Consider the following 17,841-nt stretch of genomic DNA (forward strand, 5'->3'; position numbering starts at 1 on the left):
TTTTGAATGTAAAAAGGACTTTTGTTGTTTAAATGCACAAATCAGGTATGTTGGTGATTGCAGAATAGCTCCCATAGGCTCTGTCGTTGCTTGGTGGTCCAGACCCAGCAGTGGGTTGGATTCAGGGAATCGCTGCATTTCCCCCCAGAAAAAAATGTTGTGGGTTTTGTATTTTAAGGTACTGAAGGATTTTTCCAGGGAAACTGAAAACCTGAAGGTGAGCTTTCAGTGCAGCTGCTTGCTCTGCAGCCTGAACAACGAGTCACTGGCCAGGGCTTGAGCTGGGTTTGACCCCCGAAGGAGAGAAGACATGGCTGGGGGGGGCCTGGCATCTGTGTCACCACCGGTCCTTGCCCTCCGCTGCTTGTCCCCACTGCAGACACCCTCCAGCTGTGCCCAGCTGCCCGCCAGAGCTGGGTTTGTCTGTCTGTCCCATGTGTGAGGTTTGCGCTGTGATGGGAGTTAAATGTTCCATGGCATGGAGATGCTGGAGGGTCACGGGTGTAATGGGGGAGCTGGGTATTGCCCCAGGGGGGGAGGTTGCCGTTGCCCCCCTCATCGTGCCTGCATGCTGGCAGCTCTGCTGGAAAATATTTTCCCCCTGAAACATCACTGGGGCTGAAATAGGTGTGAGCCAAAACCCTCTGAGGGATCCAGACCGGGGAGCAGTCAGTCCCGAGAGAGGTAAATGAGGCCCCTGAGCTCCTGGGGAGGGCACTAAGGGCACAAGAGTGGCTCAGAGTTGCTGTGCCAGCCCCAAGGGACCAGATCCCTGGTAAGCTGGTCCCCCAGGTCCAGTCACACCCAACCATGAAGGCGACGAAAGGGGTTAAATGTTAAACCCAAGAGCCACCCTTTTGTTGTCCTGGGAAAGGACCTGTTGCTAACCCTTAAATCTCCTCTCCTTGGGCAAGAGAGAGGCAGAGCTGCCAGAATCAGGCAGCAGTGGGCAGCCGGGGTTGCCTGATGCTGGAGGAGCAGGATGTGGCCGGCAGGCAGCCGAGAGAGGGGTGCCAGGTCCTGTGTGCCCCATCACCACAAGCTGCCACACTGCAGCAGCCTCAGAGATTTGGCTGAGCTCTCCTGCAGAGAGAGCGGGTGCTGCTTTTACAAGGATTAAATGAAGCCCAAAATGCATTTTTCCCTTTCCTTCGTTTTTTGGCATCTCTTGCAATGCCAAGGTGCCCCAAGGGCATCCACAGCACCCGGGCAGCGGGTGGCTGGGCTGCCTCAGGGACAGGCGACAGTGCGGGGAGGCCCTGCACCAGGCAGCTCGTGGCCAACTGCAGGCAGCAGGTTTTTAGGCAGGTTGACACCTCTCTGGAAAAGACCTTTCCAGGCCCCAGCAGCCCCAGGGATGCTGTTGCAGGTGGCTGTGGTGCCAGGTTGGGTGGCAGCCACCTGACAGCCCTAAATAACTCGCGCTCGGGTGGCCGTGTCCCCGAGCCGGGCGTCTGCACCTGGAGAAGGCAGGAGGGCAGCGCCTGGGCACGGGCACCGCTGGCACCCTGCACCGGCAGAGAGGGGCAGATGGTCTTGGAGTGATGCCTGGTGTTTTGGTGGCCACGGGGACGTTTTGGAGGAGCTACTCCCCATGACAGAGCCTGAATTGGGCTCTAGCCCCTGCCAGGCCCTGCCAGGAGCCGTGGCCCCTCTGCCTGCAGCCTGGCTGCTGCAGAGCACAGGCTGGTTTTGGGGGGGGACCCAGCCAGGGGCAAGGGGATCCCAGCAGGGCCCCTGCCTGACTCCCCCCTTTCTTTGCTGTATCTCCCCCCTCTCCCCTCCAAGTCTGGCTTGCTCTAAACCAGTGCTGCGGGATCAGCTGATGCTTTAATACTGGCCCTGACGACAGCTGGAGGATGCTGCTGCCTGCGGGGGCTTTGCTCTGTGTCATCCCCCCTCCCCATGACCAGTGGGGACCCTGGGGCTGCCCGGCTCTGGCTGGGAGGCACCAGGGGTGGGCAGCTGGCCAGTCCCCACTAGTTCAGTTAGCAAAGCGCTGGAAGGTATTTGGGGGTGGGGATGAGTCCGAGCGCAGCGGTTTGCACCCCTCCGGCTCTTCTGGGGTTGGGGGGCGGGCAGTGCCTGGGGGGCGGGGGTTTGTTGTAAGGGCTGTGTCATTTTTCGGTGGGTTTTCGCTCCTGGGGAAGGAGGAGGGGGGCGAAGGAGGTGGTGGGGGTCTTGCCCCCTGCCCTCCGCAGCGCTGGGGTCGGCCCCGGGTGCAAGGGGAGGCGGGCAGGGGAGGGCTGCCCGTCACCACCTCCCCCCCCCGCCTCCCTTCCCCTCCCCTCCCCTCCCCTCCCGGGGCTGGCGGCCAGCCGCGAAGTTGCGGCGAGGCGGGAGGACACACGTCCTGTCCTTCCACCGCCCCCGTGCCTCCCCCCGCGCCTCCAGCCCCGCAGCCCTCCCCGCCGCCGCCGGCTCCTCCCGGCCGTCCCGCCCGGGCAGCCCCTCCGGTCCCGGTGCGGGGCGGGGGGGGGGGGCGGAGATGGCTGCCGGGGCCCGGCGGCCACCGAGACACCTGCTGCCACCGGGCCCCCCCCCGTGCACACCCGCTCCGCTCCCTCCTTCCTCCGCTCCCGTCCCTGCCTCCAGCCGCCGCTGCAGAGCCGCCGCCGCCGCCTCCAAGGACGAGCCGGGACCGACGGCGGCCGCTGGACCCCCCCGCCAGCCGCGGCGGGGGCCGATCCTGCCCCCGGGGGCTGCCCCGGAGGAGGAGAGGGCTGGGGAGAGCCGAGCCCCCGGTGGGACGCGCAGCCCCGCCGGAGCCGCGGGGCATGTAGGCACCGAGCAGCGGCGGTCCCGTAAGTACCGGGCGGGCTGCGGGCAACCGGGGCCCCGACGGGCTCTGTCGCCGCCCCGGCACCGCCGCCAGTAACTTTTAGGGATGGGGTGGGGGGTTTTATTGGGGGAGGGGGGGTTGCCCTGGCCATTTCCCTCTGCCTCAGCATCCCCCCGCATCCCCATCCCCGAGAGCTCCCGCTCCCCGTCCCGGGCAGGGGATGGGAAGGAACCTTCCTGCTGGGTGCTGTGCTAGGGGTTTTTTTTGGGGGGGGGGTGGGAGGCAGGAAAAAGAGAGCAGACCTCCCTGGGTGCCACCAGCCCTGTGTCGTCCCCCCCCCCCCCCGCCACCTTGCGTAACCCAGCGGCAGGCAGGACACTTGGCGTTTATTTTTGGTTAATCCATATTCGACCGTTTTAAGCTGTGTTTCGGTGTGTGCGTGTGCGGGGCCATCGCCCTGGCCCGCAGCCCCCGGCCCGCAACTGTTGCTGTCGGAGGCGCGGGTGAGGAAGAGGAGGGTGCTGAGGAAGAGGAGGGTGCTGCTGGGTGGTGGCAGATGAAGGTTGAAAGGAGACGGTGCTTGCCGGGGGCTGTCAGCGCTTCTCCCTCCCGAGTCATCCCCCACTGCATGGGGGGAGGTTTTTCTGCTCTCCCTCCTTTTGGGGGGCTCCGTCGAGGTCTCATTGCTCCACAGGGGTGTCCCTTATCCGGGCAATGACAAGCCCTGGCACAACCCCGTGCCCTCCCTGGTGTCCCCCATCCTCCCTGCACGGCTCCCGCCAGGTTCGGGTTCGCTCTGTCCTTCCCATCCATCGGCAGCGGTTCCCCCTTCCCTGGCACAGGCTGTGCCTTCCCTGTGGGTTTGGGCTCGGAAGCTTTTTTTTGGGGGATAAGGTTTGTCTTTCTTGAGTGATATTTTGCATTTGGGGATTTTATTTCTCCCTTTCCTGAGGTCAAAATATCTGCATGAGCTCTCTCCCTCTCGGAGCAGGGAAGGGAGGGGTGGAGGGAGGGCAAAAAGGAGCTTGAAAATTAGGAGCAAACTTTCCCTGTTGCATTAAAATGACATTTCAGGGGGCGGTGGGAGGTAAGGGCTTGCTTGATACCTTTGGCAGGAGGTTTCTGTGAGTGTTTGGTGTATCAGGTGAAGCTGTGCCCAGCAAAGGGGTTAACCTGCTCAAAACCACCCCAAAGCAACAAAAACCAAGTGCGAAAGCCACTGAGCAGGTCTGGGGACATCCTTTGGTCCCTGGGGAGGCTGCTGGGAGGTGGCATCACCCTGCCCAGGCTCCCGGCTGGGGCCACCTTCCTCCTGCTCCAGGCTGGCCACCTGCCCTTTGCCTGGCTGGAAAAACCTCCCTTTTGGGAAAGCCTTTTCCCAAAGGAGAAATTCCGCAGTGCTTGCTACAAAAGGTTGAAAAATGTGGGGTTTTTTGAAGTCCATGGGGGCTTTGCCGTGTTGTGCTGAGCCCAAGAGCAGCCCTTGCTCTGGTGGTAGCGCAGGGACAAGCTCGGTTCCTCTTCTGCCTTCACATTCCTGCAATTTGCTTTCCCCACCCTCATCCCCCCAAAAAACCCCACATTTTCCTGCACCCTTCTAGCTCGCTCCTGGAGAAAACAGGCTTGAAGCGCACAGTCGGCTGGGCTGGAGGAGCTGACTGCTCTTTGCATCCTGAATCCGGCCATTTTGGAGCAGCCCTGGCTCCAACCTGCGCATGGAGCCCCTGCCAGCCCCGGGCTCGCTGGCCCTAAACCCCTCCATCCTCCTCCGCAGCCGCCAAGGGCTGTGGAGAGCAGCTTGGCTGCGGCCGGTGGCACCGGATTCCTGGGAAGGCTGGAAATCCATCCCCCTGGTTGTCTCGGCAATGGCTGAACGCTGTGGTGTGCCCGTGCCCACCTCCCCTCTGCCACTGCCATCGCACCCCGGCTGTGAGGGATGGGGATGCTTCCCACCTGCGGCTCAGTCCAGTGGGAAACCAGTTTGCTCAAACGTGCTTCCAGTTGAAGCTGGGAGCAGAGAAACCCCTTCGGCGGCAGTTCTTGTCATCACGGGAGGGGTTTGCTGGCCTGTGCTTGGATTACTGGGTGCTAGAAGAGGCTCCCGAGCATGGGGAAGAGCTGGGCTGAGGAAGAGGAGGCTAAGGGCCTGGGATGGGTGAGGCGTCAGGGCTGGCACGAGCAAATCTGATCAGTCACCATGAGGGCCCAGAGTATATTTAAACGTCCTTGAGGAGGGCTCAGACGGGCAGAGCTGCTGGGAGAGTGGCTCTGTTTGTTTTGGGTGGCGTGTTGCTCCCCTTCCTCTCTGCTCGGGTAGCTGATGCTGGATTCCCGATGAATTATTTATCACGGGACTAAAAATACTCGGGAATTCGCAGTGAGGAGAGGGCGGCGCGGGCCGCCCCGCCGCTGGGCTGGCCGTGCCGGAGTGTGGGATGCTGCCAGCATGGCATGACTCACCTGCCGCCCTCTCCGGCCAAGGGGCCCTGGCTGTGGCCATCGGTGTGGCGTCGTGGCTCCTGCGGCTCGGCCGGCTGCAATGTGGGGCAGTGGGGGAGATGCAGCCGGGCAGGGTGGACGCCTCTGGGTGCTGGTGGGTGCTAGAAGTGGATGATCCCATGCCAAAACCAATCTGGCCAAGAGAGATGCTGCCCGGTGAGCATCGGTGCCCGGCCAGTTGCCCAAGCTCTCCCGGTACCCACGGGGTGCAGGAGGGGTACATGGAGCTCATGTCCCCTGTCTCTCCAGAGGGGACAACCCTGGTGCTCAAATCCACACCATACAGCTCTTGCAGGGTGCTCAGGCAGTCGTTGGGTTTATTTCCTGTGTTTTCAGTCCAACACGCTGGCAGTTCTTTCGCAGTGTGCTGAGGGGCTGTCCATCACTGCGGCATGGAGGGGTGCTGGCTTGAGGGTCCCCCGAGCAGCCCAGACCCCAAAACCATCCAGGACTCACTGAGGGGCTCCTTTGGCTGTGCCGAGGACATGTTAAGCAACAGCAGCTTTTAATTGCAAGTGACATTTCCAAGCACCAGCTGGCATTTTGCTGCATGGAGCGACGCTGGTGTGTGGTTGGTGCCACCGTGGAGGGCTGCCTGTCCCCCTCCCCGCTGCCCAGCGTGGCACTGGGGCAATGGCCCTGGGGACAACGGGGCTCAGAGGGTCTCAGATGCCCCTGGCCACAGGTCTTGCCACAGGTTGGTTTTGCTGGTGGGCTCTAAGGAGGGCGTGAGCGCCAGCACGGGGGTTCATCACCATGAGCAGGGACGTGTGCCCTCACTCGGGGACTGTCACTGTGGGCTGGGCATGCGCAGTCAGTGGGGAATTGGGGACCTGGCACAGGGGATGTGCCCAAACACCCTGCCCAGAGCCTGGCTTTGGGGTGCAGCTGGCAGAGACGCAGTGCGGTGGGTGGCCCAGCCAGGTGGGCAGTGCCAGCGGGGAACATGCACCACGGGTAAAGGTGAGAAGGGGGAAAGCTGAAGGGTGGTGTCCAGGGGGGAAACTTGGAGAATAGGGCCCAGGAGGGCACTTTGGCTGGGATATGGGAAGCGGCAGTGAGGGGGCTGGGGCAGGGTGATGGGCCGGGGACAGGCAGGGGACCCGCTGCTCCGGTGACCATGTGGTTTGCAAAATCTCAACATGGGGGTTGCAGAGCTGAACCCTCCATCAAGGGCAAAGCCTTTAAGTATTGAAGGTGGCTGTCAGCTGTGGAGAGAGGCACCAGGGAGATGCCAGATCCTCCTGTCACCTCTCGCTGCTGTCCGTGTCCCTGGCCAAAGGGGCGACAAGGAGCATTGTAGCAGTGGTGGCTTTTGGAGAAGGGGTAGGGGTGGGAGGGCAATGGGACTGGGAGAGAATGTGGTGGTGGGATGGGGATGGGGTGGTGGTGGGAAGGGGGAACTGGCTAGCAAATGTTAGTGGTTGATGGTACTGGGGACAAGGGACATGGCACTGGGGTGTATGGTGGGTGGTGGGTATGACCCTGTGGTCATCCCTCCACCATGTCCAGCCTCCAAAGGACAAGGGTCCCCCTCTCTCCCCGGGGTCAAGCCACTCTGGTGCTGCCCAGGGTGGTGGGGAGGGCTGGGGCGAGCAGGGCCGGGGGTCTTGGCAGGCAGCTGGATACGAGGGGCTGTGTCCCATCCTGGCAGGGACGCGGTGGTGGACATGGGCAGAGCGCCGGTGCACGCTCTGCTACTGTCGATGGTGCTGGGCTGCTCGGCTGCCTTCACGGACCTGCTGCTGCCGGGCCCCGAGGAGCCAGTGGTCAACGTGGCTGTGGTGTTTGGGGGCACATCCTACCCCCTGCACATCCGCTCCCGCCTGAGTCCCCAGAGCTTCCTGGACATGCCCCTGGAGATCCACCCCATCACCGTCATCGTCAACAACACCAACCCCAGCACCCTCCTCACCCAGATCTGCAACATCCTCGCCAGCCACAAGATCCACGGTATCGTCTTCGAGGACAACGTTGGCACGGAGGCCGTGGCTCAGATCCTTGACTTCATCTCCTCCCAGACCCAGGTCCCTGTCATCAGCATCAGCGGGGGGTCTGCCGTGGTCCTGACCCCAAAGGTGAGGCACTCACTTATTTCCAGGGAGGGTGGGAGAAATGAGAGATTACTAGAGAGGAGTAGACATGGGATATGAAATGCTGGAGGGCAGAGGAGCTGCTGAGCTGCCGCGTGGGGGCTCATGGGCAGGAATCCGCAGTGGCTGCAGCAGCGTGGCTGACCAGGGCAGTGGGACATGGAGGGGACTTCAAGGAGGGTCCCTGTTGATGGGACATGGAAGAGGACTTCAGTGCCCTGTGGAGGGACCTTCCCTGGTGTCCTGCTTCCCGTCCCCTCCAGGCTGTGCCCACCATGGGGTGCCGGGGTCGTGGTGTCGGGGCTGGCAGGGCAGCAGCAGCAGGATTGGCACGTCCCCATCTTCCTCCCTCCCCGCCCTGCCAGGGCCAGATCCAGCCCTGAAATGGCCGAGCAGGCAGCGTAGAGAAGCCTCGCTCAGCTGTGGCAGCGATCTCAGGTGCACCACAGGCCAAAACAGGATTTTTGGCCTCTCTGCTCCTTGCTGGCATCACACTGTCACTGTCACTGTCGCTGTCACTGTCACCTGCCTGTCGGGAAGCACTGGTGGCTGGGACAGCTGGAGCCAGGCTGGAGGGTGCTGGGTGGGCGACGATGAGCTGCGGCAAGGCTCCCAGGGAGGAGATTTGGATTATCTCCTCCTGGCTGCTCGTCTCACCCTGCCCAGCCTGGGCACCGGGGGTGTCCTGGTGCTGGCACCTTCCCACAGCAGCAGCCCTGGGAGGGAAACCCTGCTGCACCTTGGGGCACTGCTTTCATGCTCTGCTTGCCCAGCGGTTTTGGGGTCTAAACTCCCTGGATGGCACCTCAGCAGGCCTGCCTGCACTGACCAGTGCTCCCAGACCACCCTGAGCTGCTGCTCACAGTGGGTGGGTGGCAGTGGATGCAGTGGGCTCAAGTGGGTGCAAGGGGCTGAGGTGGGTGCAGAGGGGTCAGGTGGAGCCCCAAGCAACCAAAAAATAGCAATGGCTTTGCTGTAGTTTGGGTGTTTTTCTGCAACTTTCTCCCGGGGTTGGGTATTTCAGGGGCAGTGGAGGGACCTGTCTGAAGGCTCAACCTCCTCCTCTGCCTCCCATGGGTCCAAGGTCCCCGGCAGCTCCTGCTCCCTGTCTGGGACTCCCTGGGGTTCACCCCTCAGGCCAGACCACTAGCCTCATTGGAAAAACTGCTTCTCTGGAGGTGGAGGGGCCCTGGGTGGAAAAACCCTGCTGCCTGCACGCGACCTTCTGCAAATGCCAGTCACTGAATCATTTAAGACAGAATCAGATCAATTAAGGTTTGCTAATGAGAGGCCAGATGGCCAGGGAGGTGGGGCGGGAGGGAAGGAGCCGTACGGGCTCCGGCAGCAGGTAGCGAGTCGGAGCTGGGATGGTATTTATGCTCCTAGCAGAGCCCTTGCCCCCTTCCTCTCCTGGTTTAAGGAGAAATTGTTCGTCTCCTTCGGAGGGTGGATGAATTTTTGATCAACAAGCTGAGAAACGGAGGAGAGGCTGCAGGGCTTGACCTTTTGCATGGGATGAGGTTCCTTGGAGACCACCGGTGGATCAGTCCCTTTTTGGGTGTCTTCAGCCCATGGACCACACCAGTTCATGGCTCCCTTGAACCCTTCATGATGGCAAATTCAAGGTGGTTTGCAGGGGTACAACAGCCCCGGACCATGGTGCTGGAGCAGTCCCTGACCCCTTCTCCTCCTGCAGGAGCCCGGCTCAGCTTTTCTGCAGTTGGGTGTCTCCATCGAGCAGCAAATCCAGGTGCTCTTCAAGGTGCTGGAGGAATACGACTGGGGCTCCTTTGCCGTCATCACCAGCCTCTACCCGGGCTACAACATCTTCCTGGACGTCATCCGCTCCTTCACTGACGCCAGCTACTTTGGCTGGGAGCTGCAGGAGGTGCTCACCTTTGAGATGAGCCAGGAGCAAAGCAGCTCCAGGATGCAGCGGCTTTTGCGGCAGATCGATGCACAGGTCCTCATCGTCTACTGTTCACGAGAGGAGGCTGAGTACCTCTTCACCATGGCGGAGCAAGCTGGCCTCGTGGGGCCGGGCTACGTCTGGATCGTGCCCAGCCTGGCAGTGGGCAACATGGAGGTGCCACCTGCCTCCTTCCCCGTCGGCCTCATCAGCGTGGTGACGGAGAGCTGGAAGTTGAGCCTGCGGCAGAAGGTGCGGGATGGGGTGGCCATCATTGCCATGGGGGCGGCCAGCTTCTTCCGGGCCCACGGCTACCTCCCGGAGGTGGGACGGGACTGCCAGGCCCCCACTGGAGCCACCACAGCCAACACCAGCTTCTACCGGTGAGACTTAGGGACCCAGTGGGATGGGTGTGAAATGGGGGGGGATGGGGAAACAGCGAAGGGTCAGGGGAGGAGGAGGATGGAGCTGGCAGGCAAAGGGGATGATGCTCGCTGTGAGCTGCAGCTGGTGATCCATGCCTCTTGGCTGGGTTTCTCCTGGAACATCCCCCCAGAGCAGCCCTTGCCTTTTCCCATGCTTCTCTGTGACCCAGGACCCACGGGGGTCTCAGAGGGGGTTCACAGCTCTGCTTTGCAGCGCAGACATGGTACCTCGGGGCTGCTGTAGCTGTCTGCGCATCCTCAACCCTGCAGTGGTCCATCCTAGGTGCCTCCTTGCTGGCAGCGCTTTCTCCAGCCCTTTTGGAGGTGCTAAACCTGGTTCCCAGCTCTAAGCCCCACGTCTCTCCATGGGACCCGTGACAGACAGCTGGAGCTGGAGGGGAAGGAGGAGGACGAGGAGGACAAGGAGCAGGGGGAGGAGGAGGAGGGGGAGCAGAGCTGTACAAGGCTGGGCTGTACAGCCCGGGGCTTACGGGTGCTGTGTCCCACCAGGCACCTCCTCAATGTGACATGGGAGCACAGGGACTTCTCCTTCAATGAAGGTGGCTACCTGGTTAGGCCCACCATGGTGGTGATCTCGCTCAACCAGCACCGGCTCTGGGAGATGGTAGGAGCCGCGGACCCCCTGGGATGGGCACACCGAGAGGGGGTGGCTGGGAAGGGTGAGCCTGGGGCTTGACTGGGGTTCCACCCTAAGGCAGGTTGTCCCATGCAAAACCCATGGCTGGTACCAAAAGTACCCATGGTGGCATGGTGGGGCTTTGCAGCAATGCCAGGCACCAAAGATCTTGCCAAGAACTGGGGGTTTTTCCCTGCAGTTTGGCTGAAAATTTCCAAAAGAGGCAAAAATGCAGCTGCCCACCTCTGGAGAACAGCAGCCAAACATCTAGACCTGAAACAACGGCACAGAGGGGTTTTTTTTTCTAGTTTAAAAGTATTTTGGGTGAAGTTTGGAGAGGTTTGTGATTACCCAAGCCTGGTGTTTGGAGCCCAGGAGAAAACACCTTGCCCTGTGGGCGGTGGGTTCATGGGGAAAGGGATGCTGAGATGGCTCTCGCCATGGCTGAGCTTCAGCGTAACAATGCTCCTGGAGAATCAAGCCCCAAGGTGTGAGGAGGGTGGACACAGGACCCCATGTGACCCCCAGAGCCCCTCACTGGGGTGACAGTGCATTCTCCCTTGGGGGCAGGTGGGCAAGTGGGAGAAAGGCATCATCCACATGAAGTACCCGGTGTGGCCCCGCTACGGCTCCTTCCTGCAGCCTGTGGCCGATAACCGCCACCTGACGGTGGCCACACTGGAGGAGAGACCCTTTGTCATCGTGGAGAACACGGACCCCAGCACCGGGGTCTGCGTGCGCAACACCGTGCCCTGTCGCAAGCAAACCAACTCCTCCCAGAGGTGAGCAGTGAGGATGGAGCTCGGCAATTTTGGCCACCTCTCCCCGGACACGTGGTGTCCAGGAGGCACCAGGGTGCTCAGAGCATCTTTGGTTGCTCCAACCCATTTTTCCCGGTGTGGTTTCAGTGGTGATGGCCTCGCAGATCCCTACACCAAGCTGTGCTGCAAGGGCTTCTGCATTGACATCCTGAAGAAGCTGGCCAAGGTGGTGAAGTTCTCCTATGACCTCTACCTCGTGACCAACGGCAAACACGGCAAGATTGTCCGTGGGGTCTGGAACGGCATGATTGGTGAGGTAGGGGTGGGCATGGCTCGGACCCCACCTTCGGCCCTCCCCGGGGCACTACTCGCTCGGGCCATGCCCTGAGCTGGGACTTTCCTGATGGAGATGGGGTCAGGATGTCTGTGGTGGGACTCTGGGCAGGGGACAGCTTGGCATGAGCTTATGGGCAAGGCTTTGTGGAGAAAGGGGAGGGAGTCAGCTGAACATTTACAGCCCCACAGCTGGTTGTGTTTGTGTCACTGGTCATTTAAGAAGCTAATATTTATTTAAAAAAAAAGACAACTGTTAGGGTTGGAAATGCTGGAGATGAGGAAATGCTGGAGATGAGGAAATGCCTGGGGAAGGTGGCCTGGGTCCCTCTGCCTGTCCATCTGCCCATCCCGAGACCATCTGCCCCTTCCCCAGGTGTACTACAAGCGCGCGGACATGGCCATCGGCTCCCTCACCATCAACGAGGAGCGCTCTGAGATTGTGGACTTCTCCGTGCCCTTCGTGGAGACGGGCATCAGCGTCATGGTGGCCAGGAGCAACGGCACTGTCTCCCCGTCTGCCTTCCTGGGTGAGCTGTGTGTCTCTCCATCCGTCTGTCTGTCAGTTCATCCCATGCTGGTGACAAATGCAAATTAGAAATATTGTTCAGTTTTAATAACTTTCCAGAAAAAAAAAGCCTAAGTCATAAGGGAAGGAGATTGTGCTGCTGGCTTTGGGGCTTCCTCCTCCCCTCGCCTGAATAATCCTTTTATTACAGAGACAGAGGCTGGGATCGGGTGTTTCCTCCTCTTCATTACTTGTGTGGAGGAGGGAGAACGGGGATGCGGGGGGAGGCAAGGTGGGGATTTGCCAACTCTGAGCTCTGCTCTGGGGACCCCTTCTCTGCCACCACCACCAGAGCCCGTGGTTAAGCCAGGTGTAGGAAACCGCCAGTGCTAAAAGTTTTATTTAATGAGTTTTAAAAAAGCATAGCTGTAGCCTAGGAAGGGGAGGAGACTGGCCAAGGTCGTCAGGAAATTCAGCCTGAGCGCTCAGGCAGGGCTTGAGGCTCTCGGCAAGGGCACAAAGACAGCGTCCCGGCTCGGCTGGAGCCAGGCTCCCATGCGGGGAGGATGCGGGTGGGCGCGGGGGCCAGGGGTGCCATGCGGTGTGGGACACAGCCAGCCTGGGCACATCTTCCCCCTCCTGTCCCCTCCATACCATGGGGCCCCCTCTGCCCACCCCCCCAAAGCAGGGGTCACCTTCACCAGCCTGGTCCGTGGTCCCTGTGCCTCCCACCTCATGCGCTAATGAGCCGCATCCCCATCAGGGGAGGCCTCTCCTCCCTGACAGCGAAGGACGCGCTGACAAATGGACCTCGGCAGCCGCACATTGAGGGCTCAGATGCATCCCCACCGCTCCCACCTCCCCATCCCAGCTCATTCCAGGCAGGCAAGGGCTCGCTGCCCACTCCCAGCTCCTGGGGGGCTCTCCCAGGGGCTGAGGGGGGCTGAGGGGTCCCACAGCCGGTGCAGGCATGGTCCCATGGCCAGAGCCATCACAGGGGACAACGCGTGATCCCATGGGAAACTCTCCTGCCGATGACCCTGGAGATGGGCAGCATCTCATTAGCATCTCCCCGTTGATAAAAGCCTGATTTTGTTTAGGCAGGGAAGCGTGGCTGCATCCCCCTGTCTCACAGCAGCCTCCTTCCCTCCTGATTCCCCGTGGATCTGCTCAGCCGCGGTGCTGCCAGCCCCCGTCTCCTCTCTGAGGAGGGGCACTATTCACGAGGATGAGTTCTGTCCCATAGGGGAGGTCTCTTGGGAGTCCCCAGGGGGACATGGGGTATCCGGGGGGGGCTGATAGAGTCCCACTTGCCTTGCAGAGCCTTACAGCCCAGCCGTGTGGGTCATGATGTTTGTGATGTGCCTCACCGTGGTGGCTGTCACTGTCTTCGTGTTTGAGTATTTCAGCCCCGTTGGCTACAACCAGAACCTCACCAGTGGCAAGAGTGAGTTGGGGGAGGCGGGAGCTGGGCGGGGGGGGACACGTCCCCAGCCGGCTAACAGCTGTCCCCTCTGTCCCCTGTCCCTGCAGGGCCGGGAGGTCCCTCCTTCACCATCGGCAAGTCGGTGTGGCTGCTGTGGGCTCTGGTCTTTAACAACTCGGTGCCCATTGAGAACCCCAAGGGCACCACCAGCAAGATCATGGTGCTCATCTGGGCCTTCTTCGCCGTCATCTTCCTCGCCAGCTACACCGCCAACCTAGCCGCCTTCATGATCCAGGAGCAGTACATCGACACCGTGTCGGGGCTGAGCGACAGGAAGGTGGGGCTGACGATTGCATTGGGCTTCCTAAAAAATAATAAGGTTTTTTGGGTGGGGAGAACTTGGGAGAGCTGCACATCACTGCCAGCTGGCTGGGCATGGGTGGGTGGATGGAGGGCTGGCTGTGGGGAGGGGGGACATGTCAGAGGACATGTCAGGGGACATGGACGCCACGTGATGCCACTCCCTGGGGCTCCCCATTGCAGTTTCAGAAGCCACAGGAGCAGTACCCCCCCTTCCGCTTCGGCACCGTCCCCAATGGCAGCACCGAGAGGAACATCCGCAGCAACTACCCTGACATGCACACTCACATGGTGAAGTACAACCAGCGCTCCGTGGAGGACGCCCTCACCAGCCTCAAAATGGGGTACGGCTCCCCCAAATGGGGTACAGCTCCCAGAGCTGGGGTACAGCTCCTCCAAATGGAATACAGGACCCTCAAATGAACTACAGCTCCCTGGGATGGGGTACAGTGCCTCCCAGATGGGGTAGGGCTTCCCCAACTGGGGTACATCCCCCCCTCAAATGAGATATGGGCTCCCCAGGCTGGGTACAGCTCTCCCAGATGGGGTGTGACTCTGACCAGGTTCCCTGCATGTGGTATGGGCCCTCTCAAACAGGGTACCACCTCCTGCAGATGGGGTACAGCTTCATACAGCTCCCCCCAAAAGGGATGCACTCCCCCCTAAATGGGGTATGGCTCCCCCAAATGGGATAGAGTCTCCCCAGGTTGAGTACTTCCCCGCCAAGTGGGGTTATAGCTCTCCAAGACGAGGCAGAGACTGCCAAAGAGGACACAACCCCCTCCAGATGGGCTATAGCTATCCAAAAGGGGTAGAGCTCCTCCAAAAGAGGTACAGCCCCCTCAAAAAGGGCTACCAGCCTTGCCCTCACCCTCCCTCCCGTTGGTGGGGCAGGAAGCTGGATGCCTTCATCTACGATGCAGCGGTGCTCAACTACATGGCAGGCAAGGATGAGGGCTGCAAGCTGGTGACCATTGGCAGCGGGAAGGTGTTTGCCACCACAGGCTACGGCATCGCCCTGCAGAAGGACTCGCGTTGGAAGCGGGCCATCGACCTGGCCCTGCTCCAGTTCCTGGGAGATGGTGGGTGCTCGTACGAGCTTCTTGTTAGCCCTGTCCCCATCCTCACCCCACCCCTGCCCTGCAAATTAACTCAGGGACCAGGGCTTTGGTCCCCAGACCCGGTGCAGCCTCCATGGCCCCTTGCAGGATGTCACTGAGAAGCTTCTCCACCAGCTCCTTTCAGGGGACATTAAATCCAGCAGCATCTCTCCAGCTGGGCACTGGGGGGTCATTCCTTCTGCAGTTCCTCCTCTTCCTACAGGCTGTAAAATCCTGGAGGTGGCCATGCACAAAATATGAGGGTCGGGAGGAGAAGCCTGGGAGGGGGACAGTGAGCACGGCTGGCTGGCATGTGGGTGGGGGACAGAGACAGGAGAGGGCCCTGGAGAAGGACAAGGGACTGGTGGGATGCTCAGGCCAAGGGCAGCGGCAAGGACTAGGTGGTAAAAGCTCCAGAAGCTTTGGGGTGGCTTTCTCCTCCAGCCATGGTGGGGTGGGGATGGGCAGGGGCTGTTCTCGGGGAGGTGATGCCCACGGGGGGCATTTTTACCCCGCCCCACCACTGTGCATGTTTGGCCTCAGGTGAGACCCAGAAGCTGGAGACAGTTTGGCTGTCAGGGATCTGCCAGAATGAGAAGAACGAGGTGATGAGCAGCAAACTGGACATTGACAACATGGCTGGGGTTTTCTACATGCTGCTGGTGGCCATGGGGCTGAGCCTGCTGGTCTTCGCCTGGGAGCACCTCGTCTACTGGAAGCTGCGTCACTCTGTCCCCAAGTCCCACAAGCTTGACTTCCTCCTGGCCATCAGCAGGGTGAGTGATGCTGCCAGGGACTCTTGAGGGGCCCAAATGTCCTCCCAGAGTGTCAGGGGGATGGGCACAGCCTGGTGAGCATTGTCCCTTTGATCTGCACGGGAAGGACTGGAGATGTTCATACTGATGTGAACACACGGTTGGGGAGAAAACCCAGGTTTTGGAGAATGGGCTCAGCCCTGGGAATGCCCCTGCATCTATATTAGCACCTCTGGGGAAAGAGGTGATGGAGGATGGTGTCACCCACGCTGGCAGTGCTGGGGATGCTGGGGAGGGGACATCGGTGCCGTCAAGTCATCCCAGCCTCAGCAGCATCATCTCAGCTCGGCAGGGCAAGTTCATGGGTGCAGGACCCCAGTGATCCTGCTGATGGTGCGGGACCCCCCCATTTCTCTTCGCAGGGCATCTACAGCTGCTTCAGTGGGGTGCAGACCCTGGCGAGCCCCGGGCGGGCACCCACACCCGATGTCACTGCCAGCTCGGCCCAGGCCAACGTGCTGAAGATGCTGCAGGCGGCCAAGGAGATGGTGACAACGGCCAGTGTGGGCGGCTCGCTGGAACAGGCCACCCGCACCATCGAGGACTGGAGCAGCCACAGCGAGCGCCTCCAGACCACCTTCTCCCTGAGGACACCCCAGCTCGTGGTACAGAACAGCACCGGTGCCCACCGGGCCCCCTCCTCTGGCCTGGCCCCCCCTGAGAAGCTGGGGAGAGCCTACGCTCCCAAGGGTGCTCCTCTGGGGCTGCCGCTGCCCCAGCCCATCCCCGTGGACTCCCGGCTGCCTGGGGAGGAAAAGTGGAGAGGGGCGAACGAGCATGTCCCCCGCCTCCTCCACCCCCTGAAGTTTCGGGGTGGTTGTGTGGGGGATGAAGCCCTCCCAGGTTTCCCCCACCTCCTGGTGAAGACCTCCCTGGGGAGGGATTTTGGGGAGCAGGTGCTGGTAGGGAATCATGTTGGGCCTCCCCTTCCGCCCCCCACATCCCCCAGGGACCTCCCGCCGCCGGACATCTACAGGGAGCACAAGCGGCCGGCGGGGCGGGGGGACCGGCTGCAAAACACCCCCCTGCTCCAGGGGGACGGGGGACACAGGGGCTCGGGGACGCTGCCCCGGCTGCTCTCGGCGGCGGAGAAGAGGCGGGAGGCGGGCAGCCCCTTTCTGCCTCCATCCTGCTCTCGCGGAGCCTTCCCCAAAGCCACCAGGACTTGCAGAGCCAGGGGCGAGCCAGCCTGGCCCGAGGCTGCGGTGATGGAGCGGGAGAAGCCGAGCTGGCGGGCGAGCTCGGCCAAGGCTCTCGGGGAGCGGGGTGAGAAGCGGCGTCCTGCGGCGCTGCAGCGCTGTGGTGCTCCCCACCCGCCTGCCCGCACCGATGTGCCCGACCTCTTCCCCGAAGCTGAGGCTGGCTACAGCTGCGGTCCCCGCTGCCCCCAGCCCACTGGCCGGCTGGCACCACGCTCGCCCATGGCCAGGCTGCCATCCTACCGCGAGGCTTGCCGGCAACACCTCCGTGCCACCGCCACCGTGCCAGCGTGCACGCCGTACGCCTGCATGAACTCCTACACCAACCTACCCCTCCACCTGGGGCACCTGTCACAGGGGTCCCTGCCACCTCGGGAGCACCCTGGGGTGCCGGTGGGCTGTGGCAGGGGGGCTGGGCGCTGGCATATTGGCTGCAGAGACTGTGGGAGGCGCGGGGAGCCGGCCTTGATGCGGGTGGTGGGGATGGAGAGGAAGGACCCTCCGGTGGCCCACGAGGTGACGAGTCCCTGCGCCGGCGGGTCTTGGCGGCGGGTCTCCAGCCTGGAGTCGGAGGTGTGACGGGGGGGACGGGGGGGGTGTCTGCACCCCTCTGCCTGCCCTTGGCCCAGGTGTCCCCATGGGCTGGCCAGCAGCTCCTGGCCGGGCTCCAGCCTCCCGGGGTCCTGCACCACCGGCAGCGGGATGCTCCAAGCGCCTCGGCAGGTCCCGTGTGCTCAGGGGGGGGTCGGAGGAGCCTGGTGGGGGCTGGTGGGTGCTGGATTGGGCTCTCCCCGCAGGCAGGGCTGGCATCGGGGACGCCAAACTCATTGCTGCCATGTTGCCATCACGTTTTGGTTTCATTCAAGGGACTCAAAACACCATGTCCAGGTCATTAAAGAGACATTTTCAACTGACTGGGGACCCTTCTTCCATCCTCCGGTGATGAGCCCGGGGCTGCCCTTGGCTTTACCTGCTGTCAGGGGGCTGCTTGTGC

General features: G+C 61.7%; 1 protein-coding gene across 1 annotated transcript; it reads left to right on the forward strand.

The window, feature by feature from the left end:
- Positions 1 to 2,471: 2,471 nt before the first annotated feature.
- GRIN2C (glutamate ionotropic receptor NMDA type subunit 2C) lies at positions 2,472 to 17,761 on the forward strand. Its single transcript, XM_074889308.1, has 13 exons — positions 2,472 to 2,804; positions 6,936 to 7,359; positions 9,071 to 9,666; positions 10,219 to 10,333; positions 10,916 to 11,127; positions 11,254 to 11,422; positions 11,816 to 11,969; positions 13,269 to 13,394; positions 13,481 to 13,710; positions 13,917 to 14,077; positions 14,628 to 14,815; positions 15,377 to 15,609; positions 16,011 to 17,761. The coding sequence occupies exons 2-13, from the start codon at positions 6,952 to 6,954 to the stop codon at positions 17,424 to 17,426; spliced, it is 4,008 nt and encodes a 1,335-aa protein (XP_074745409.1). The 5' UTR covers positions 2,472 to 2,804; positions 6,936 to 6,951; the 3' UTR covers positions 17,427 to 17,761.
- The last annotated feature ends 80 nt before the right edge of the window (positions 17,762 to 17,841 follow it).

This window comes from Strix uralensis, chromosome 19 (assembly GCF_047716275.1).
Source record: "Strix uralensis isolate ZFMK-TIS-50842 chromosome 19, bStrUra1, whole genome shotgun sequence".
In the NCBI taxonomy this organism is placed as follows: Eukaryota; Metazoa; Chordata; class Aves; order Strigiformes; family Strigidae; genus Strix; species Strix uralensis.